Source organism: Saccopteryx bilineata, chromosome 2 (genome assembly GCF_036850765.1).
Source record: "Saccopteryx bilineata isolate mSacBil1 chromosome 2, mSacBil1_pri_phased_curated, whole genome shotgun sequence".
Classification (NCBI taxonomy): Eukaryota; Metazoa; Chordata; class Mammalia; order Chiroptera; family Emballonuridae; genus Saccopteryx; species Saccopteryx bilineata.
The window spans coordinates 136,306,557-136,331,638 of NC_089491.1; the positions used below are offsets into that span (position 1 = coordinate 136,306,557).

Below are 25,082 nucleotides of genomic sequence, written 5' to 3' on the forward strand. Positions count from 1 at the left end.
TATACTCTCATTTTCAGAAGAGAAAAGCATAACTAAGAAATATGAAGTGATTATCCATATTTCCAGATGAAAAGAGCCAGTCTTATTCTTGTTCTCTTATTAGAAATATAAATAAATATATGTACCTTAAATATATTAAAATACTCTATATTTTAAACATATAGACACAAAAATTTAAAAGCAACTTCAAAAACTAAGTACAACTTTATTGTATAAGCTATAATTCTGGAAAATAGTCAATTATAATATTTGAAACACAAATTATTTTTGTAGGGTAGCAAGCTATTTAAATCCTGAGTAGTTCATTGAAAAGAAAACATAAATGTCAATAAAAGTATGAACATTGTGACTCACAATAGTTAGAAATAGAAATTTAATGAGAAAGTAATATATATAATATGTATATATTATATATATATATATATATATATATATATGTACAGTGTGTCCATAAAGTCATGGTACACTTTTGACCAGTCACAGGAAAGCAACAAAAGACGATAGAAATGTGAAATCTGCACCAAATAAAAGGAAAACTCTCCCAGTTTCATACCTATTCAGTGCAGTTCGATGTGGGCTCACGCACAGATTTTTTAGGGCTCCTTAGGTAGCTATCCCGTATAGCCTATACAGACTCATCACTGACTGATGGCCTACCAGAACGGGGTTTCTCCACCAAACTGCCAGTTTCCTTCAACTGCTTATCCCACCGAGTAATGTTATTCCTATGTGGTGGCGCTTCGTTATAAACGTGCCAATATTCACGTTGCATTTTGGTCACGGATTCGAATTTAGTGAGCCACAGAACACAGTGAACTTTCTTCTGTACTGTCCACATCTCTGGCATGGCCGTGAGCTGCTCTGCTGTATACCCGATGTTATGTCATCATCCGCGCATGTGCACATGCTGCCACATCATCCTACAGAAACTGGGAGGGTTTTCCTTTTATTTGGTGCAGATTTCACATTTCTATCATCTTTTGTTGCTTTCCTGTGACCGGTCAAAACTTTATGGGCACCATGACTTTACGGGCACACTGTATTTTTTCTTTTAACAAAACTAATACATGTTTATTTTAGTAATTAAAACATTATATCAATAGACTGTTTTCATATTTAAAAATGAAAAATAATTCCACATACTCAATGATAAACACAGTGAACATTTTAGTATATTTATATTATTTCAAAACTTTCTATACATATATTTACATATTGTCATTTTATTTTATTAAAATTTTTAAATTTATTATTTTGAGAGAGAAAGAAACATTAATCTATTTTTTCACTTATTCATGCATTCAATGGTTTCAGACCGGGGTTCAAACCCACAACCTTGGCATATCAGGATGATGCTCTAACCAATAGAGCCACCTGGCCAGGGCTACTTATTATTTTATTGCAATTATATTATTTTTCAACTTGCTTTTTTTCACATACCGGTTTTTTTTTCTTTACAAACATTCTATGCCACTAGATGTCAATTTACCTTTTCACTGTTTATATAATGCAGCATTTGAGTTTTAGATTACATTTATTTTGTTGGATATTTGGGTCTTTATAATCCATGTTTGTCATTACAAACTATGCCTCAGAACCCTTGCTTGCCTTGGCAAGTGCTTCTTTAAAAATCAACTTCTAGAAATGGTACCTCTCTCTATAACCCATCTTCTTGAGTCCCAGGACACTGTTCTTCCTGCTATAGCTCTGCTTTTCAAGTTATGCTGCAAATATATTGTTGGATGATTATTTTACATATTTTAAAACATTTTACTCCTGATAGGTGCAATTGGCATCCACACCTTAGAAAGTAATAGTTTGCTTTCAGCCCTGTCTTGACCTTACAGATAGAAACCAACCCAAACTATCCTCTACCTGACAACCTGTGGAAGATGTGGGAAGGAAAGAGGAAACACAGATTTTAGGGAAGGCTCTTTTGCTAAACCTTAAGTCCCCCCCAAAATTAAACTAACATAATGAGAATTTATATTTATACGTTACACATTTTTAAATTTTTTTTTGTATTTTTCTGAAGTTGGAAACAGGGAGGCAGTCAGACAGACTCCCGCATGCGCCCGATCGGGATCCACCCGGCTTGTCTGCCATAGGGCGAAGCTCCACCCATCAGGGGCGCTGCTCTGTTGCAACCAGAGCCATTTTAGCGCCTGAGGCAGAGGCCATAGAGCCATCCTTAGCACCCCAGCCAACTTTTTTGCTCCAATGGAGCCTTGGCTGCGGGAGGGGAAGAGAGAGACAGAGAGGAAGGAGGGGGGGGGGTGGAGAAGCAAATAGGCGCCTGTCCTGTGTGCCCTGGCCGGGAATCAAACCCGGGACTCCTGCACACCAGGCCAATGCTCTACCACTGAGCAAACCGGCCAGGGCACATTTTTAATTATTTAAAAGATATATAATTTTCTTTTCTTTTTTTTTCTCAGAAACACACTGTTTCTCTAATTCAAGTTTGGTGGACGATTTTTAATGAGCGAGAAAAGAGTAATAAAAAGAGAAAAAGATGATTTCTAATGATCAGCTGTTATATAAATTTATACTTCTAAAGCATTGAAAATAATTTTAGTAATCTTTGGTTATTCCTCCTGCAATTTACTATGATTATACTATGAATTTGCTCTAAGAGTAAAAGTAAGTTTCATTAAAGCCAGTTCACAACTAAGTGGTATCAAAATGAGTGAGGTTTTATTGTATAATCCAGAAGAATATAATTTCTATTTTACTCCAAATTGCAGATATCTTTTCAAGCAGATGCCGGTAATGAAGGCCATGAATTAAAGGGGAAACTCGTTGAACAAATAAAGGTAAAATTTCAGTTACACAAGTTTAAATAATAATAAAATAAAATATCCACTAGATAAACAAACTGAATAAATATGGAGGTGATTCTTTCCCTAGAAGTTGAGAGTGCATTACATACTGATCTCTTTCTAACCTTATTGCCACCCTCTCGCCCTTCTGGCCTTCCAGCTTTGGGCCAACAGAACATCTTGCAGCTCTGACGTCCGCCGGAGCCCTCACACCCTGGGCTGCTTCCACATCTCCATCTGGAGCTTATCCTCCACATACACATAACACCCAGTCTTGAAGACTCAGCTCAAATGTCTGTTCTAGACCTGCCCTAATCTCCCTTAGCCAAGAAAATGACTCAATTTCTGAACCCTTCCCACTAATCTTATACATGAGATAAATGTAGATGAATGGGTAAATGAAACAATGAATGAATCAATCAACTTGTCAGCTGCTCAGAGGTGCCTAATCATCCCACTTTCTGGAGTTGATGTCCATCACCAAACCTCAGCTATTGTCTCGTCACCTTATTTATTTTCTCTTTAGCATGTATCTTAAACTATAATAGCTAATGTATAGATGTGCTTAGTTGTTGTAAACACACATGTAATTCCTTGTCTGATTGGTTTTAAAAAAACAAATACACATGCAATAAAATGCATAGTCCTTGTTTATTTTGTTAGCCATCATATCCTAGAATAGTGCCTGATAGAAGTCACTCAATAAATATGTTCTACTAGATAATCAAATTGAATAAATTCTGTACAAGGATCATTATCATCCTACATGAATAATCCAACAAAGATTAGCATGTGGGTTTTGTTTAGTTTTATACCATGGTGCTAACTTACTCTGTGGTTATGTCTCTTTCTAATAGGTGAGTGTGCCTGCCAATGACCTCCTCAAGTGACTCACATGTCATTTGCAATGTGCGCCCCTGAGGTGTTCTAGAGAAAAGCACTCTGCATCATCTACAATAAGACTGGCAGACATCTAGAATCTTTTTTTTTTTATGATAGTTAATTGTTCTTTTTTTCCAGAACTGCTGCAAGCACATGACTATGCTGAATACAAAGCTGGGGATGTACCAAATGCAAGAGGGGAATACAGACTCTCAGAGGCCTGAAGAGCTGGGTATGGAGGAGAGGAGCCCCTGCCTCTTCAGGCTCCACCACCCCCTTTACTGCAGAACTCTCCTCCTTGTATTACAATGTGGTAAGTCAGAGAAAGGAGCTTTTGGGGGCTGCACAGAGGTTCTAATATGTATGAACTATATAGTAAGATTAAATTTCTTCAAGTGTTAATAAAAATTTGTTTCATCTTCTTTTACAAATTGTGTTACATCTTATTTTATAAGTCTTAGGATTTTCCTGACCAGTGGATAGAGTATCAACCTGGGATGCTAAGGTCCCAGGTTCAAAACCCTGAGGTTGCTGGCTTGAATGGGGGTTCATCAGCTTGAGTACAGGCTCACCAGCTTGAGCATGGAGTTACTGGCTTAAGCATGGGATCATTGACATAATACCAAGGTGGCTGGCTTGAGCAAGGGGTCACTGGCTCGGCTATAGCCCCATGGTCAAGGCATGTATGAGAAAGCAATCAATGAATAACTAAAGTGATGCAACTACAAGTTGATGTTTCTCATCTCTTTCTCGTCCTATTTGTCTGTCTCTCTCTTGCTAAAAAAGAAAAAAAGTCATAAGATCCTTCTTATTTTATAGATCCATTGTGTGAGCTATACAGATATAGATATATATATTTCTTATTGCTTTAGATAACCATATGTACATAAATTTTAAAGTTGGTGTCTGCAACTGTGATGCAGCCTCCGCCACTAAGAAGCGTGCTTGCTAAGCACATTGGGAAACCTTTGTTTGCTGAACAGGGTACCCCCTCCTGGTACAGTATTGAAGACACAGTACTGGCAAATTCTGACTCTTGAAATTCCTTTCTAGAGATGCCACACCATCATATATAGCCTGAGTGTATATACTTTTAATTGTTTATCCCCAGCCACCAACTCAAGTAGCATCTTCAGCTCCCTCTTTTGTGTGTGTACTGTACCTTGCATGTAATCCTGACTTAGAGCCCACAGCATATTGTTGCACTTAAATTATTTAAATCTGTCTCCTAATTCTTCATGGGCTACTTGAGGGCAGGAATTTTTGTTTTAAGATTTTATTTATTTTAGATAGAAGAGAGAGAGAGAGAGAGAGAGAGAGAGAGAGAGAGAGAGAGACAGGGTGAGGGAAGAGTGAGAAGCACCATCTCACAGTTGCTTCTCATATGTGCCTTGACTGGGCAAGTCTGGGGTCTTGAACCGGCAACCTCAGCATTCCAGGTCCATGCCTTATCCACTGCACCACCACAGATTGGGCAGAGGGCAGAAATTTTGATCATTTGGGGACTTAAACGATAACAAATTTTTATAATGCTCAAAGGAAATTAATAAATGAGGAGTGATGTCAATGAAAATGGTAAAGACCCCAGAAATTTATTCCTCTATAAAATCAGTGAGAAAACTGGGAAAAAAATTGTCAGAATCATTTTTTTCACAACCCTGTAAATGAAGGATCCCAGTATTCAGAATAGATAAAGAACACTTACTACCCACCCGACCAGGCGGTGGTGCAGTGGATGGGGCATTGGACTGGGACACGGAGGACCCAGGTTTGAAACCCCGAGGTCACCGGCTTGAGCATGGGCTTATCCCACTTGAGCGTGGGGTGCTGGCTTGAGCATGGGATCATAGACATGACCCCATGGTCACTGGCTTGAGCCCAAAGGTCACTAATTTAAAGTCCAAGTTTGCTGGCTTGAGCCCAAGGTTGCTGGCTTGAGCAAGGGGTCACTTGCTCTGCTGGAGTCCTCCCAATCAAGGCACATATGAGAAAGCAATCAATGAACAACTAAGGTGCCTCAATGAAGAATTGGTGCTTCTCATCTCTCTCCCTTCCTGACTGTCTGTCCCTATCTGTCCCTCTCTCTGTCTCTTTCTCTGTCTCTGTCACACACAAAAAAGAACACTTATTATGTAACAACAAAAAGGCAAACCACCCAATTTTTTTAAATGAACAAAGGAGTTGTATAGGCATTTCTTCAAAAAAGATACAAAAACGACCAATAAGCACATAAAAAGATGTTCAGGCCCTGGCCGGTTGGCTCAGTGGTAGAGCGTCAGCCTAGCATGCAGAAGTCCTGGGTTTGATTCCTAGCCAGGGCACACAGGAGAGGCGCCCATCTGCTTCTCCACCCCTCCCCCTCTCCTTCTCTGTCTCTCTCTTCCCCTCCCACAGCCCAGGCTCCATTGGAGCAAAAGATGGACCAGGCACTGGGGATGGCTCCTTGGCCTCTGCCCCAGGCGCTAGAGTGGCTCTGGTCGCGACAGAGCGATGCCTCGGATGGGCAGAGCATCGCCCCCTGGTGGGCATGCCGGGTGGATCCTGGTTGGGTGCATGCGGGAGTCTGTCTGACTGCCTCCCTGTTTCCAACTTCAGAAAGATACAAAAAAAAAAAAAAAAAAAAAAGGATGTTCAACATCATTGGTCATTAGGAAAATACAAATCAAAATCACAAGATGCCACTTTGCACCATTAAGATAAATATAATTAAAAAGACAGGCAATAACAAGCATGCAAAGAATTTAGAACACTCAGATATTATTAGTGAAATTGTAAAATGGTGCAGCCACTTTGAAAACAGCTTGGCAGTTCCTGAAAATGTTAAATATAGAGCTACCATATGACTCACTTCTAGGTATACACCGAAGAGAATTGAAAATATATCCACAAAACACCTGTACAGCCCTGGCTGGATAGCTCATTAGAGCATCATCTCCAAGTGCAGAGATTGCTGGTTTGATCCCTGCTCAGGGCACATACAGGAACAGATCTATGTTGCACGCATGCTCTCTCTCTCTCTCTCTCTTCCTCTTTCTCTAAAAATCAATAAATAAAAAAATTAAAAACACCTGTACATGAATGTTCATAGCAGCATTATTCATAATATTTAACAAGTAGAAATAATACAAATATCCATCAATTGATGAATAGGTAAGCAAATGTGGTATATCTATACAATAGAGTATTTTCAGCCACAAAAGAGAAGAAACTACCTGACCAGGCAGTGGCGCAGTGGATGGAGCATTGAACTGGGATGTGGAGGACCCAGGTTCGAGACCCCGAGGTTGCCAGCTTGAGCATCGTCTCATCTGGTTTGAGCAAGGCTCACCAGCTTGGAGACCCAAGGTCACTGGCTTGAGCAAGGGGTCACTCGGTCTGCTATAGACCCTGGTCAAGGCACATATAAGAAATCAATCAGGCCCTGGCCGGTTGGCTCAGCGGTAGAGCGCTGGCCTGGCATGCGGGGGACCCGGGTTCGATTCCCGGCCAGGACACATAGGAGAAGCGCCCATTTGCTTTTCCACCCCCACCCCCTCCTTCCTCTCTGTCTCTCTCTTCCCCTCCCGCAGCCAAGGCTCCATTGGAGCAAAGATGGCCCAGGCGCTGGGGATGGCTCCTTGGCCTCTGCCCCAGGCGCTAGAGTGACTCTGGTCCCGGCAGAGCAACGCCCCAGAGGGGCAGAGCATCGCCCTCTGGTGGGCATGCCGGGTGGATCCCAGTCGGGCACATGTGGGAGTCTGTCTGACTGTCTCTCCCCATTTCCAGCTTCAGAAAAATACAAAAAAAAAAAAGAAATCAATCAATGAACAACTAAGGTACTGCAAAGAAGAATTGATGCTTCTCTTCTCTCCCCCTTCCTGTCTGTCCCCATCTGTCTCTGTCACAAAAAAAATAAATTTAAAAAAATCTTTTAAAAAAAGAGAGAGAAAACTATTGATATATAATATAGATGACCCTTGAAAACATTATGCTAAGTGAATGAAGTCAGACACAAAGGCAACATACCATATAATTCCATTCATATAAAATGTTCAAAATAGTAAAAACCCATATAGATAGAAAACAGATTAGTGGTTGGCAGGCCTGGGGTTAATGGAAAACAGGAAGTGACTGTTCATAGGAACAGGGTTTTTTTGGGGGAGTGATAAAAACTTCCTTGTGATGATTGCACAAGCTTATAAATATACTAAAGGTCACTGAATTGTTTAAAAGATAAATTTTGTGACATGTGAATTATACCTTAAAAACAAACAGACATGACTCTAGCTGGTTGGCTCATTGGCCCAGTGTGTGGATGTCCTAGGTTCATTTCCTGGTCAGGGCACACAGGAGAAGCAACCATCTGCTTCTCTACTCCTCCCTTGTCCCATCTCTCTCTCTCTCTCTCTCTCTCTCTCTCTTTCTCTCTCTTTCTTCCCCTCCAGCAGCCATGGTTCAACTGGTTCGAGCATGTTGCCCTGGGTACTGATGATGGCTCCATGGAGCCTCTGCCTCAAGTGCTAAAAATAGCTTGGTTGCATGCATGGCCCCAGACGGGCAGAGCATTGGCCTCAGACAGGAGTTGCTGGGTGGATCCTAGTGGGGGTGCATGTGGGAGTCTGTCTATCTCCCCTCCTCTCACTTGGAAAAGAAGAAAAATAATTTTAAAAAAAATGAATATCTTTTGATTATCATCTAATTATGTTATAGGAACAGATTATAACTCAGTTGAGTGGGCCATCTTCCATCACATCATTACATCATAGCTAAGATTTCCCAAAACTTAGACCAATCTCTTATCAGAGAACTAGAAATCTGCTAGTTCCACTGAGCATATTTACACATTGTCTTTTTGAGGAGGTGTATCTTGCAAAATTAGTCTACATTATATATCAGTTTTCCTGATTTTAGCTTCAGAGGGTGGCCTCTTCTTTTTTTTTTTTTTTAATATTAATATTTTTTTATTAAATTTAATGCAGTGACATTGATAAATCAGGGTACATATGTTGAAAGAAAATATCTCTAGATTATTTTGACATTTGATTGTGCTGTATACCCCTCCCGCAAAGTTAAATTGTCTTCTGTCACCTTCTATCTGGTTTTCTTTGTGCCCCTCCCCTCCCCTAACCCCTCTCTCCTTCTTCACCCCCTCCCCCCTCCCCCAACCCCCCCCCCCCGCCCCTGTTGCCATCACATTCTTGTTCATGTCTCTGAGTCTCATTTTTATGTCCCTTCTATGTATGGATTCATCTCAGTTTTTTTTCTGATTTACTTATTTCACTCCGTATAATGTTATCAAGGTCCATCCATGTTATTGTAAATGATCCGATGTCATCATTTCTTATGGCTGAGTAGTATTCCATAGTATATATGTACCAAAGTTTTTTAATCCACTCGTCCTCTGACGGACACTTGGGCTGTTTCCAGATCTTCGCTATTGTGAACAATGCTGCCACAAACATGCGGGTGCATTTCTCCTTTTCGAGCCGTTCTATGGTGTCCTTGGAGTATATTCCTAAAAGTGGGATAGCTGGGTCAAAAGGCGGTTCGATTTTCAGTTTTTTGAGGAATCTCCATACTGTTTTCCACAGTGGCTGCACCAGTCTGCATTCCCACCAGCAGTGCAGGAGGGTCCCCTTTTCTCCACATCCTCGCCAGCACTTATTCTGTGTTGTTTTGTTGATAAGCGCCATTCTGACTGGTATAAGGTGATATCTCATTGTGGTTTTAATTTGCATTTCTCTAATGATTAGTGATGTTGAGCATTTTTTCATATGCCTATTGGCCATCTGTATGTCCTCTTTGGAGAAGTGTCTATTCATCTCTTTTGCCCATTTTTGGATTGGGTTGTTTGTCTTCCTGGTGTTGAGTTTTACAAGTTCTTTATAAATTTTGGTTATTAACCCCTTATCAGACGTATTGTCAAATATGTTCTCCCATTGTGTAGTTTGTCTTTTTATTCTGTTCTTGTTGTCCTTAGCTGTGCAAAAGCTTTTTAGTTTGATATAGTCCCATTTGTTTATCCTGTCTTTTATTTCACTTCCCCGTGGAGATAAATCAGCAAATATATTGCTCCAAGAGATGTCGGAGAGCTTACTGCCTATGTTTTCTTCTAAGATGCTTATGGTTTCACAGCCTACATTCAAGTCTTTTATCCATTTTGAGTTTATTTTTGTGAGTGGTGTAAGCTGGTGATCTAGTTTCATTTTTTTGCAGGTAGCTGTCCAATTTTCCCAACACCATTTGTTAAAGAGGCTGTCTTTACTCCATTGTATTTCCTTACCTCCTTTGTCAAATATCAGTTGTCCATAGAACTGTGGGTTTGTTTCTGGGTTCTCTGTTCTATTCCATTGATCTATATGCCTGTTCTTATGCCAGTACCAGGCTGTTTTGAGTACAATGGCCTTGTAGTATAACTTGATATCAGGAAGTGTGATACCTCCCACTTTATTCTTCTTTTTTAAGATTGCTGAGGCTATTCGTGTCCTTTTTTGGTTCCATATAAATTTTTGGAATATGTGTTCTATATCTTTGAAGTATGTCATTGGTATTTTAATTGGTATTGCATTGAATTTATAAATTGCTTTGGGTAATATAGACATTTTAATGATGTTTATTCTTCCTAACCATGAGCACGGTATATGCTTCCACTTGTTAGTATCTTCCTTGATTTCTTTTATCAATGTTTTGTAATTTTCCGAGTACAAGTCTTTAGTCTCCTTGGTTAAGTTTACTCCTAGGTACTTTATTTTTTTGGTTGTAATTGTGAAGGGGATTGTTTCCTTAATTTCTCTTTCTGACTGTTCATTGTTGGTGTATAAAAATGCTTCTGATTTCTGAGTATTGATTTTATATCCTGCCACTTTGCTGAATTTATTTATCAGGTCCAGTAGTTTTTTGACTGGGTTTTCTATATACAATATCATATCATCTGCAAATAATGATAGTTTTACTTCTTCTTTTCCAACTTGAATGCCTTTTATTTCTTCTTCTTGTCTGATTGCTGTGGCTAGGACTTCCAGGACTATGTTAAATAAGAGTGGTGAAAGGGGGCACCCCTGCCTTGTTCCTGATCTTAAGGGTATTGCTTTTAATTTTTTCCCATTGAGTATGATGTTGGCTGTGGGTTTCTCATAGATGGCTTTTATCATGTTGAGGTATGTTCCCTGTATTCCCACTTTGCTGAGAGTTTTGATCATGAATGGGTGCTGGATTTTATCAAATGCTTTTTCTGCATCTATTGAAATTATCATATGGTTTTTCTCCTTCTTTTTGTTTATGTGATGAATCACATTAATTGATTTACGAATATTGTACCAGCCTTGCCTCCCCAGAATAAATCCCACTTGATCATGGTGTATGATTTTTTCCATATATTGTTGGATCCGGTTTGCTAATATTTTGTTGAGGATTTTAGCATCTATATTCATCAGAGATATTGGCCTATAATTTTCTTTCTTTGTGTGGTCTTTGCCTGGTTTTAGAATCAGAATTATGCTCGCCTCATAAAAGGAGCTTGGAAGTCTTCCTTCCTCTTGAATTTTTTGAAATAGTTTGAGAAGGATAGGAGTTAGTTCTTCTTTGAATATTTGGTAGAATTCCGTTGTGAAGCCATCGGGCCCCGGACTTTTCTTTGTTGGGAGTTTTTTGATAACTGTTTCGATCTCCTTTGGTGTAATTGGTCTGTTTAAGTTTTCTGATTCTTCCAGATTGATTTTTGGAAGATTGTACATTTCAAGGAATTTGTCCATTTCATCTAGGTTGTCTAGTTTTTTGGCATACAGTTCTTCATAGTATTTTCTTACAATATTTTGTATTTCTGTTGTGTCAGTTGTTATTTCTCCTCTCTCATTTCTAATTTTATTTATTTGAGTCCTCTCTCTCTTTTTCTTGGTGAGTCTACTTAAAGGTGCATCAATCTTGTTTACCTTTTCAAAGAACCAGCTCCTAGTTTCATTGATCCTCTGTATTGTTTCTTTAGCCTCTATGTCATTTATTTCTGCTCTGATCTTTATTATTTCCTTCCTTCTACTACATTTGGGCTTTACTTGCTGTTCTTTTTCTAATTCTTTTAGATGCAGGGTTAAGTTGTTTATTTGAGCTTTTTCTAGCTTCTGAAAGTGTGCCTGTAGTGCTATGAACTTCCCTCTCAGCACTGCTTTCGCTGTGTCCCATAAATTTTGAGTTGTTGTATGCTCATTGTCATTCGTTTCTAGGAATTTCTTTATTTCTTCTTTGATCTCATTCTTAATCCATTCATTATTTAACACCCTGCTATTTAGTTTCCATGTGTTTGAGAATTTTTGAGCTTTTCTGCTGTGATTCATTTCTAGTTTCATGCCATTGTGATCGGAGAAAGTGCTTGATATGATTTCAGTCTTCTTAAATTTGTTGAGAGCACTTTTGTGCCCTAACATGTGGTCTAGCCTAGAGAATGTACCATGAGCACTTGAAAAGAATGTATATTCTGCTGTTTTAGGGTGAAAGGTTCTGAAGATATCTATTAAATCGAGTTGATCTAGTGTTTCCAATAAGTCTGCTGTTTCTTTGTTAATTTTCTTTCTTGAGGATCTATCTAGTGATGTTAGTGGGGTATTGAAATCCCCTACTATTATAGTATTGCTGTTGATCTCGCCCTTTAAATCCATCAAAGTCTGTTTTATATATTTGGGTGCTCCTATATTAGGTGCATAGATATTTATAATAGTTATATCTTCCTGTTGGATTACTCCCTTTATCATTATGTAGTGGCCTTCTTTATCTCTTACTATATCCTTTGTTTTAAAGTCCAATTTGTCTGATATAAGTATTGCTACCCCAGCTTTTTTTTCATTTCCGTTTGCATGAAACATTTTTTTCCATCCTTTTACCTTCAATATGTGTGTGTCTTTTGTTCTAAGGTGTGTCTCTTGTAGACAACATATGTATGGGTCCTGTTTTCTTATCCACGCAGCTACCATATGTCTTTTGATTGGATCATTTAATCCATTTACATTTAAGGTTATTATTGATATGTAGTTGTTTATTGCCATTTTCTTCTTTAAAGGTGTATTCCTTTTTCTTTTTTTTTTTTTCTGTATTCTTTTCCCACTTTATCTGTTTACACCAGGCCCCTTAATATTTCCTGCAGCATTGGTTTGGTTGTAATGAATTCCTTAAGTTGTTCTTTGTCTGGGAAGCTTTTTATTTCTCCTTCAATTTTAAACGATAGCCTTGCTGGATAAAGTAGTCTTGGTTGTAGGTTCTTGTTCTGCATTACTTTGAATATTTCTTGCCATTCCCTTCTGGCCTCAAGTGTTTCTGTTGAGAAGTCAGATGTCATCCTTATGGGGGCTCCTTTGTAGGTGATAACTTTTTTTTCTCTTGCAGCTTTTAATATTTTCTCTTTATCGCTTAGCTTTGGTATTTTAATTATGATGTGTCTTGGTGTAGGTTTCTTTGGGTTTCTCTTTAATGGAGTCCTCTGTGCTTCTTGGATTTGTGAGAGTTTCTCTTGCATTAATTTAGGGAAGTTTTCAGCTATGATATGATTGAACAAAGTCTCTATCCCTTGTTCTTTTTCTTCTTCTTCAGGAACCCCTATGATGCGGATGTTATTTCTCTTCATGTTGTCACAGAGCTCTCTAAGAGTTTCCTCTGACTTTTTGAGTCTTTTTTCTCTTTTCTTCTCTGCTTTCATGCCTTCATTCCAGTTGTCTTCTAACTCGCTGATTCGATCCTCTGCTCTATCTATCCTGTTTTTAATTCCTTCCATTGTGGTCTTTATTTCTGATATTGTATTTGTCGTCTCCAACTGATTCTTTTTTATACTTGCTATTTCTTTATTTAGGTTTTCAAACTCCCCCTCCATTGTTGTTCTAAGATCTCTAAGCATCCTTACAATCATTATTTTGAACTCCGCATCTGGAAGTTTGATTATTTCCATATCACTCAGTTCATCTCTCGAAAGTGTCTCTTGTGGTTTCATTTGGATTGCACTCCTTTGTTTTCTCATCTTCTTCTTCTTTTTTTTATTTGTAGAGTTGATTGAGTCTAGGCTTGGTGTTGTCTGCCTCCAGTTTTCAGTTGTGTTATTTTTAGGTCTTCGTGGGTTGGTATCAGCTATTATTTATAATCCACTTTCGGATTTGGGCAGCTTTGAAGTCTTGATTTGTTTGTTTTCTTAACAGGTGATAGTCTTGTTAACTGATCTCAGCAGGGGGCTTCCTTGAAACTGTATCCAGGAATGCAGGATTATTGTGGCTTCCTCTTTGCTCCTTGGTTTTTGAGAGCTGTTTTTGCAGTTCAGTGTTGGTTTTTCATGCTGATTTTTTCTAAATTGATTTGTATTCCAGTTTGGTGTTGAGAGCTGGGTGTCTGTGCATCCGCCTACTTCGCTGCCATCTTCTCTCTCCCTCATTGGAAAATTTTTAAGAGTTGGACCAAATCTGTACTTCTGGTCATCTGACGAGATCGGGCGCATTCAGGGTGGTATGGCCGTAGACGCCTACCTCTGGTCATCTCGGCCTCTTCTTAATATTGTCCCCAACCCTTCAATTCCCTTGTATATCTCCCCTATGCAATCACCACAATAATGTAAACATTTTGGAAAAGATAAAAGATTTTATGCACATCAAGGCTTGACAAATAAATAGCCAAATAAATAAATAGAGTATTCAAATGTCAAAATAATTTTGTTTTGTTTTGTTTTTTGTATTTTCTGAAGTTGGAAATGGGGAGGCAGTCAGACAGACTCCCACATGTGCCCGACCAGGATCCACCGGGCATGCCCACTAGGGGGTGATGCTCTGCCCATCTGGGGTGTTGCTCTGTTGCAACCAGAGCCATCAAAAGAATGTTTTCATTCTTTACAGAATATAAATTCAAAATAACTAAAATTATTAATGATACTAATTTGGGTTTCTATACAGGTAATATTATAAAAAAGACTTATTTTGATTTAGCAGCTATAATGTTTTGTTAAGAAAAATGTCTGACATTAGACGTCAGAGTAATGGCGGAGTAGGAAGCGATACCGATAAATCTCCCCCAAAACTCAACAAGATCTTCAACCAGAAACAGAAAAACCTATACTTGGAGCTTCCAGATTCTTCGCAATACACCCAAAGGTATGATTGAGTGAAAAATTGGCTAAATATATAACCAAACCCCGAAGGAAATAGGGAGTAAGAAATGCTCCGCCTTCCTCACTAACCTAAACAGGGCGGCTTTTTCTGGTAACTGTGAATATAGAAACTGAGGCGGGCAAAGGGGGTGAATAGATCCAGGCCGCCGCAGCAAAAACGGCCGAACCAGGCTGTGGCTCAGAGATCCAAGCCGAGGAAAATCTGATCCTGTGGCAACCCGGGCAATACAAGCTAACACTCGCGCCAAACCCAAAGAAAGAAAGACAAGCGGAGCGGCCATTTTACCCGGTCTCCTGGTCGGTGCGCAGTTAGTGGAAGAGAGATTTCTTCCTAAGCCGCGGAAGTGGGTACCTGTGTTGCCCCACGGAGAGGCAGGGTGAGAGGCCTTTCTGTGGGCTGAGGGCAGAGTCTCTGGGCAGCCCCAGCGCCCTGGGAAAGCCACGCACGGGAGGGAGTGAGAACTAATCCCAACGGTGGAGATTTTCCGTGCTGGAGGCTGTTTCACTCAGAGCGAAACGCGGCCGGCCTCATATCCTGGTTTGCGCGCGCAGATAAGGAGTGAGCGATTCCTCCGAGTGCCTCGGCAGTGCGCGCCCGTGTTATCGCACAGAGGGGCAGAGTCAGGGGCCTTTGTGTGGGCCAAAGCGGAATCTCGGGCCGCCCCAGCGCCTTGCAAAAGCCGCACACGGGGACAGAGCGAGACTCAATTCCAACGCTGCAACTTTTCCCTGCGGTTGGGGGTTTCACTCAGAGCGTGAGACTGCTGGCCGGATATCCTGGTTGCAGACAGTGAGTGAGAGTTTCCTCCAAGCGCCCCGGAAGTGGGCGCCCGCTTGTGTTACCGGATAGAGTGGCAGAGCCAGAGGTCTTCGAGTGGGCGGAAAGCCCGCCTGATTATGCTAGCAGCTCTGACTGACTGAGCCTTACCCAGAGCCCTGTGCTGAGTGGAAATAGAGTGGGGAGTTGCCAGCAATTTGAGCCTCTTACTATCCAGGCAGAGGCAGCAGCAACCCCATACCTGGACTATCAGGCTACTAATTGAGGAAGGAAAGACTAGGAGAAAGGCTCCAGGAACACGGACTCTCTCACTGTCGGAGCCTATAAATGCTAATGAGCCTCGACTCCCAACGAGAATAAAGCACAATACATGACATTGCCATAGAGACTTATCAACTGCAAACCTCTACCTGAGCGTGCCAAAGGGGCAGAACCCGGGGTACAGAGTCACCGACCAGGAAGAGGGAGAGAAAAGAAAAAGCAAGAAGATAACCTCTCAAAATCAAGAATAATCTGCAGACTTTATAACCTATCCCATTTTATTATATTTGTTCGTTTGTTTCTCTTATCTTCATTCTTGAGACTTTTTTTTCCTCCTCCAATTTGGCCGATTAACTCTCTACCGGTCTTACTCTCTCCTCTCCCTGAACTACACTACCCATAAGTGTTACATCTCCCATTATCATTTCTCTTCTCTTCCTTTCTCTCTATGAGGGTTGCACTCCAAAACCCTTAACTCTCTCTCTCTCTCTCCTTTCTTTTTTCTTCTTTTAGTGGTTCCCTCTTTTTTTCTCTCTCTCTCTTTCTTTTCTCCCTCTATATTAGTTTCTTCCTTTCTCCTTTACATCTCCTCTCATTCAAACCTCAATAACAAACAAATTATCTTATCTGGGACTCAAACCTATGTTTGTGGCATTTTGGGGGGTTTTTACTTCACCTTTTTAACTCACTAGCAGTGCTCCCATCCCTGGCTCTCCATATTATCTAGTTCTTGTTCCACTAAATACAATAGTAAGTTTTTAATTTGTCCCCCATTTTTCCATTTTCCTCTTATTCCTCTCATCATAACTCTTAGAAAACCAACACCTAAAAGCAAATCATTTTATTCTTGACCCAAATTTTTTCCTTATTTGCTTTTTGTGGGTCCATACGCTCTTTTTTTCTTTTTCTTTTTTTTTTTTTTTTTTTTTTTTCTTTCTCTCTTTTTTGCCCCTTTATTACTTTTCCCCAATTCAGGCCCTCCATCACAGGCATTGTTTGTTATAACTCACAGTCCACCACAAGATTTTCTCAAGAAAGAGGGGAGAGGAGAGGAGAGGAAAAAAAGAGGGGGGGAATAATTTCCTTTTTTAAAAAATTTTTATTTTATTTTATTTTTCTTTATTTCATTATTATTTTTTTTTAAAAAAAACAACTCTTTTCGATTTGTTATTTTTTTATTTTTTTTAACTTTTTATTCTTTATTAAATCTCATTAATACTATCAACAAAACCACCCTCAGATGCCATTAAGGAAGAGAAAATCGAATATCATGGATACAAAAGAAAGAGAGGTAACACAGCTAGATGAGGAAAAATCTATGGAGAAAAAATTTAATATATTGGAAACCTTGGAGCTAAATGACAGAGAATTCAAGATAGAAATCCTAAAAATCCTCCGAGATATACAAGAAAACACAGAAAGGCAATATAGGGAGCTCAGAAAACAACTTCATGAACACAAAGAATATATGTCCAAGGAAATTGAAACTATAAAAACAAATCAAACAGAGATGAAAAACTCAATTCACGAGCTGAAAAACGAAGTAACAAGCTTAGCTAATAGAACAGGTCAGATAGAAGAGAGGATTAGTGAAATAGAAGACAAGCAACTTGAGGCACAACAGAGAGAAGAAGAAAGAGACTCAAAAATTAAAAAAAATGAGATAGCCCTACAAGAATTATCTGACTCCATCAAAAAGAATAACATAAGAATAATAGGTATATCAGAGGGAGAAGAGAGAGAAAATGGAATGGAGAACATACTTAAACAAATAATTGATGAGAACTTCCCAAGCCTGTGGAAAGAACTAAAGCCTCAAGTTCAAGAAGCAAACAGAACTCCAAGTTTTCTTAACCCCAACAAACCTACTCCAAGGCATATCATAATGAAATTGACACAAACCAACAGCAAAGAAAAAATTCTCAAGGCAGCCAGGGAAAAGAAGAATACAACATATAAAGGAAGGCCCATTAGATTATCATCAGATTTCTCAGCAGAAACTCTACAAGCTAGAAGAGAGTGGACCCCAATATTTAAAGTCCTGAAAGAGAGGAACTTTCAGCCACGAATACTATACCCATCAAAGCTATCCTTCAAATACGAAGGAGAAATAAAAACATTCACAGATACAGAAAAGATGAGGGAATTTATCATCAGAAAACCCCCACTCCAGGAATTACTAAAGGGGGTTCTCCAATCAGATACAAAGAACAAAAAAAAACAGAGCCACAAGTAAAAGCTCCAAGAAGAACACAATAAAACCAAATTTAAACTGTGACAACAACAAAAAGAAAGAGGGGGAGAAGACGGAGATTAACAGTAGCAAAGGACGATGGAGTGCAAAAGTACTCACAAAATAGTTCGCTACAATGAACAGGGTAGGGACCCTTTTCATTACTCAAAGGTAACCACCATTGAAAAAACCACCACAGAAGCACATGAGATAAAAAAGATAGCAACAGAGGAAAGATGTATGGAATACAACCAAATAAAAACAAAAGATAGAAAAACGAAAGAGAAGGATCAAACAAGACACAAAACTAACAGAAAGCAAGATATAAAATGGCAATAGGGAACTCACAAGTATCAATAATTACACTAAATGTAAATGGATTAAACTCACCAATAAAAAGGCACAGAGTAGCAGAATGGATTAAAAAAGAAAATCCAACTGTATGCTGCCTACAGGAAACTCATCTAAGTAACAAGGATAAAAACAATTTCAAAGTGAAAGGCTGGAAAACAATACTCCAAGCAAATAACATCCAAAAAAAAGCAGGTGTAGCAATACTCATATCGGATAATGCTGACTACAAGACAGGAAAAGTACTTAGAGACAAAAATGGCCATTTCATAATGGCTAAGGGGACACTGAATCAAGAAGACATAACAATTCTTAATATATATGCACCAAACCAAGGAGCACCAAAATATATAAGACAGCTACTTATTGATCTTAAAACAAAAACTGACAAAAATACAATCATACTTGGAGACCTCAATACACCGCTGACGGCTCTAGATCGGTCATCCAAACAGAGAATCAACAAAGACATAGTGGCCTTAAACAAAACACTAGAGCACCTGGATATGATAGACATCTACAGGACATTTCATCCCAAAGTGACTGAGTATACATTTTTCTCCAGTGTACATGGATCATTCTCAAGAATTGACCATATGTTGGGCCACAAAAACAATATCAGCAAATTCAGAAAAATTGAAGTTGTACCAAGCATATTTTCTGATCATAAAGCCTTGAAACTAGAATTCAACTGCAAAAAAGAGGAAAAAAATCCCACAAAAATGTGGAAACTAAACAACATACTTTTAAAAAATGAATGGGTCAAAGAAGAAATAAGTGCAGAGATCAAAAGATATATACAGACTAATGAAAATGACAATACGACATATCAGAATCTATGGGATGCAGCAAAAGCAGTGATAAGAGGGAAGTTCATATCGCTTCAGGCATATATGAACAAACAAGAGAGAGCCCAAGTGAACCACTTAACTTCCCACCTTAAGGAACTAGAAAAAGAAGAACAAAGACAACCCAAAACCAGCCGAAGAAAGGAGATAATAAAAATCAGAGCAGAAATAAATGAATTAGAGAACAGAAAAACTATAGAAAAAATTAATAGAACAAGGAGCTGGTTCTTTGAAAAGATCAACAAAATTGACAAACCCTTGGCAAGACTTACCAAGGAAAAAAGAGAAAGAACTCATATAAACAAAATCCAAAATGAAAGAGGAGAAATCACCACGGACACCGTAGATATACAAAGAATTATGTAGAATACTATGAAAAACTTTATGCCACTAAATTCAACAACCTAGAAGAAATGGATAAATTCCTAGAAAAATACAACCTTCCTAGACTGAGTCAAGAAGAAGCAGAAAGCCTAAACAGACCTATCAGTAGAGAAGAAATAGAAAAAACCATTAAAAACCTCCCCAAAAATAAAAGTCCAGGCCCTGACGGCTATACCAGTGAATTTTATCAAACATTCAAAGAAGACTTGGTTCCTATTCTACTCAAAGTCTTCCAAAAAATTGAAGAAGAAGCAATACTTCCAAACACATTTTATGAGGCCAACATAACCCTCATACCAAAACCAGGCAAGGATGGCACAAAAAAAGAAAACTACAGACCAATATCTCTAATGAATACAGATGCTAAAATACTAAACAAAATACTAGCAAATCGAATACAACAACATATTAAAAAAATAATACATCATGATCAAGTAGGATTCATCCCAGAATCTCAAGGATGGTTCAACATACGTAAAACGGTTAATGTAATACACCATATCAACAAAACAAAGAACAAAAACCACATGATCTTATCAATAGACGCAGAAAAGCTTTCGATAAAATACAACACAATTTTATGTTTAAGACTCTCAACAAAATGGGTATAGAAGGAAAATATCTCAACATGATAAAGGCCATATATGATAAACCATCAGCTAACATCATATTAAATGGCACTAAACTGAAGGCTTTCCCCCTTAAATCAGGAACAAGACAGGGTTGTCCACTCTCTCCACTCTTATTTAATGTGGTACTAGAGGTTCTAGCCAGAGCAATCAGACAAGACAAAGAAATAAAAGGCATCCATATCGGAAAAGAAGAAGTAAAGGTATCACTTTTTGCAGATGATATGATCCTATACATCGAAAACCCCAAAGAATCCACAAAAAGACTACTAGAAACAATAAGCCAATACAGTAAGGTCGCAGGATACAAAATTAACATACAACATTCATTGTTGGCCTTTCTATATGCCAACAATGAAACAACTGAGAAGGAACTCAAAAGAATAATCCCCTTCACGATTGCAACAAAAAAAATAAAATACTTAGGAATAAACATAACAAAGAATGTAAAGGACTTATATAATGAAAACTATAAACCATTGTTAAGGGAAATCGAAAAAGATATAATGAGATGGAAGAATATACCTTGTTCTTGGCTAGGAAGAATAAATATAATCAAGATGGCTATATTACCCAAAGCAATATACAAATTTAATGCAATTCCCATCAAAATTCCAATGACATTTTTTAAAGAAATAGAGCAAAAAATCATCAGATTTATATGGAACTATAAAAAACCCCGAATAGCCAAAGCAATCCTAAAGAAAAAGAATGAAGCTGGGGGCATAACAATACCTGACTTCAAACTCTATTATAGGGCCACGACAATCAAAACAGCATGGTATTGGCAGAAAAATAGACACTCAGACCAATGGAACAGAATAGAAAGTCCAGAAATAAAACCACATATATATAGTCAAATAATTTTTGATAAAGGGGCCAACAACACACAATGGAGAAAAGAAAGCCTCTTCAATAAATGGTGCTGGGAAAACTGGAAAGCCACATGCAAAAGAATGAAACTGGACTACAGTCTCTCCCCTGTACAAAAATTAACTCAAAATGGATCAAAGATCTAAACATAAGACCTGAAACAATTAAGTACATAGAAGAAGACATAGGTACTCAACTCATGGACCTGGGTTTTAAAGAGCATTTTATGAATTTGACTCCAATGGCAAGAGAAGTGAAGGCAAAAATTAATGAATGGGACTACATCAGACTAAGAAGTTTTTGCTCAGCAAGGGAAACTGATAACAAAATAAACAGAAAGCCAACTAAATGGGAAATGATATTTTCAAACAACAGCTCAGATAAGGGCCTAATATCCAAAATATACAAAGAACTCATAAAACTCAACAACAAACAAACAAACAATCCAATAAAAAAATGGGAAGAGGATATGAATAGACACTTCTCCCAGGAAGAAATACAAATGGCCAACAGATATATGAAAAGATGCTCATCTTCTTTAGCTATTAGAGAAATGCAAATCAAAACGGCAATGAGATACCACCTCACACCTGTTCGATTAGCTGTTATTAGCAAGTCAGGTAATAGCAAATGTTGGAGAGGCTGTGGAGAAAAAGGAACCCTCATACACTGTTGGTGGGAATGTAAAGTAGTACAACCATTATGGAAGAAAGTATGGTGGTTCCTCAAAAAACTGAAAATAGAACTACCTTATGACCCAGCAATCCCTCTACTGGGTATATATCCCAAAAACTCAGAAACATTGATACGTAAAGACACATGCAGCCCCATGTTTATTGCAGCATTGTTCACAGTGGCCAGGACATGGAAACAACCAAAAAGCCCATCAATAGATGACTGGATAAAGAAGATGTGGCACATATACACTATGGAATACTACTCAGCCATAAGAAATGATGACATCGGAACATTTACAGCAAAATGGTGGGATCTTGATAACATGATACGAAGCGAAATAAGTAAATCAGAAAAAAACAGGAACTGTATTATTCCATACGTAGGTGGGACATAATAGTGAAACTAAGAGACATTGATAAGAGTGTGGTGGTTACGGGGGGGAGGGGGGAATGGGAGAGGGATAGGGGTTGGGAGGGGCACAAAGGAAACAAGATAGAAGGTGACAGAGGACAATCTGACTTTGGGTGGTGGGTATGCAACATAATTGAACGACAAGATAACCTGGACTTGTTATCTTTGAATATATGTATCCTGATTTATTGATGTCACCCCATTAAAAAAATAAAATTATAAAATAAAAATAAAAATAAAAAAAAAAAGAAAAAAAATAAAAAAAATAAAAGAAAAATGTCTGAGCCTTTTAAGGTAAATACTATATACATCATGTTCTTTTATTTGCTTAATAATAGAAATTTTTAAATTTAAGATTATACCATATTGTCTTGTAAATAAAAATCAAACAATTCAGTAGTGTCAAAAAATAAAAATGAATCCAGCCATACCTAGAATGTTCACCATAGGAAAGAAAACTGAAGGATACACTCTAACAAAAACAAACAAACAAAACCAACAAAGCAAAATAGAAAAAAGAAAGGATGAATGAAAAGAAGAAAGGAGGAAAAGAATAAAGAAAAAATATTTAGATGATTATGTAAGAGTGATGGTACTATAGTTTTTTAGTTTTCCAATTATCTATAATTTAAAAATTATTTTTCTCTTAAAAATGAATGTTAAAATGTGTTTCTTTAAAAATGTTGCAGTTTAGTATTTCCAAAAATGACTAGTTTTGGAAGTTAGGAAGCACTGAGGAACAAAATTTTTGTTGCATCCACAAAAACACTTGTTCTTAACTAATTTGAGTGTGCTGTTCTCAAATCTGACATTAGTTTTTCTGTGTAAGCTACAGTTTTTTTGCAATTCAAGATTTTAGGTTCTCATCATCTTATTGTAAAATTTTCAACATTTTAGTTTAACATAATGAAGTAGAATGTCTTCTTGGGCATGATCTTTGTGAAAATATAATAATTTATATAATGCAGTAAATACACTAATACACTAAAACAGGCATCCCCAAACTATGGCCTGTGGGCCGCATGCGGCCCCCTGAGGCCATTTATCCGCCCCCCCCCCCGCCGCCGTACTTCGGAAGGGGCACCTCTTTCATTGGTGGTCAGTGAGAGGAGCACTGTATGTGGCGGCCCTCCAATGGTCTGAGGGACAGTGAACTGGCCCCGTGTGTAAAAAGTTTGGGGACCGCTGCACTAAAAGATATGATTGCATCAGAATTTGTCTACAATTTTGAAATAGAACATATTAAAATACTTATTTTAATCATAAAATTTGCACAAAACTTATTTAAATTCTATTCAGGCAAAAATTTGTGTTGGTAGCTCTTGCGTTTGTGTACTTGTTGAGGACAATCTCGTTTGATGCTCCAGCAGTAGTCTGCTCATCACTAACAGCTCCAAGATTTTTGGGAAACTTATCAAGGTGACTGTTCAGGAAGTGCATCTCAATGCTCATGTTACATCCAATGTTGTGGAAAGCCAATGGCATCCTTTGAACTAGAAGTTCATAGTTTTCTGCTTTTTTGTTGCCAAGAAAGTTCTTTGTAACTTCCACAGAAGACTGCCATGCTGCTTTCTCCTCCTTTATCATCTTCCTGGCAAATTCTTCGTCACGTATGAGGGTTCAAATTTGAGGTCCATCGAATACACCTGCTTTTATCTTCTTGAAAAACAAGGCAGAGAAAGCAGAAATATGTTGAAAGCATTCATTTTCTCTATTCAAAGCCTGAAAAAACTGCTTCATTAAGCCAAGTTTGATGTGAAGTGGGGGGAAATGATCCTGTCTTGATCAACTAGGTTCATTCGCAATATTTTGCATCCCTACTTCCAGAGCTTCACGTTTCGGCCACTCCTTCTGTGTCCAGTGTTTCTCCCGAGCTTGGCTATCCCACAAACACAGAAAGCAAGGATACTTCGTGAAACCTTTGTTGTCCTAGCAGTAAATTTACCATTTTAAGATCCAAACAAATGATCCAGTTATGCTCCTCATACTTCAGAAAGTCGAGGACAATTTTTATGTCATTCTTACTAAGTCATTCAATTTGGGTTGGCTAAACTGCTGAGGGGTTAATGACTGCTTGGCATCAGAAGAAGACCCTTCAGATTCTACAACCATTTTCTCATGCATCTTATCAAAATACACTTGATCACCATGTTCACTTTCTTCATCCTTAGAAGAAATAAAACCATTGAAAACTAGAACCGGGAGTGTCTCCAAGTGTGGGATACGTCATATTGCTGAAGGAATATTAAGATATGAGATCATATGCCATTTTTTCTTGCTGATACCCTTTGTATGGATCAGACAGAAATAACAGTCACTGCTGTGGTCCTTAGGTTCATGCCAAACCATGGGAATACCAAAAGGCATTCCTTTGCGTTTTCCTTTTGTCCAGTCACGAAGCATTTCCTCACAATTATGACACACAATATGAGAAGCCCAATTCTTGTCTTGATCGCCAAGGGGAACTTGAAAATAGGCAATATATGCACATGTCACAAATGATGAAATATTGCGCCTTTGACATTGAAGTGTGTAACAGCCACATATAACAGAATGTGTCAGGCTATTCTTACATTTACGCCCACTTGAAGAAGCCACGATTCAATCTTAAAATAAGAGGGTGTTTTTTATCAGATAATAATTTTTTACATTTAAAAACAACTATAATTATGTAAAAGTGATGTTTGTAAAACATTAATTGCCTTGTGGTTTTGTTCAATCCAAGAATCATTGCCCTTTAATTCCAATTTAAAAACCAATGCATGCCAATAACTGTAACAAAAATAAATTAAAATTGCATAAAAACTAGAGCATGCACCAAAAAACAGATT

General features: G+C 38.3%; 1 protein-coding gene across 1 annotated transcript in view; it reads left to right on the top strand.

The window, feature by feature from the left end:
• Positions 1 to 25,082, top strand: part of SMCO2 (single-pass membrane protein with coiled-coil domains 2) — a 43,994-nt gene that overhangs the window by 17,726 nt on the left and 1,186 nt on the right. Inside the window, 3 exon segments of the mRNA XM_066254393.1 lie at positions 2,745 to 2,813; positions 3,840 to 3,945; positions 3,948 to 4,014. Coding sequence (XP_066110490.1) covers positions 2,745 to 2,813; positions 3,840 to 3,945; positions 3,948 to 4,014 — 242 coding nt within the window.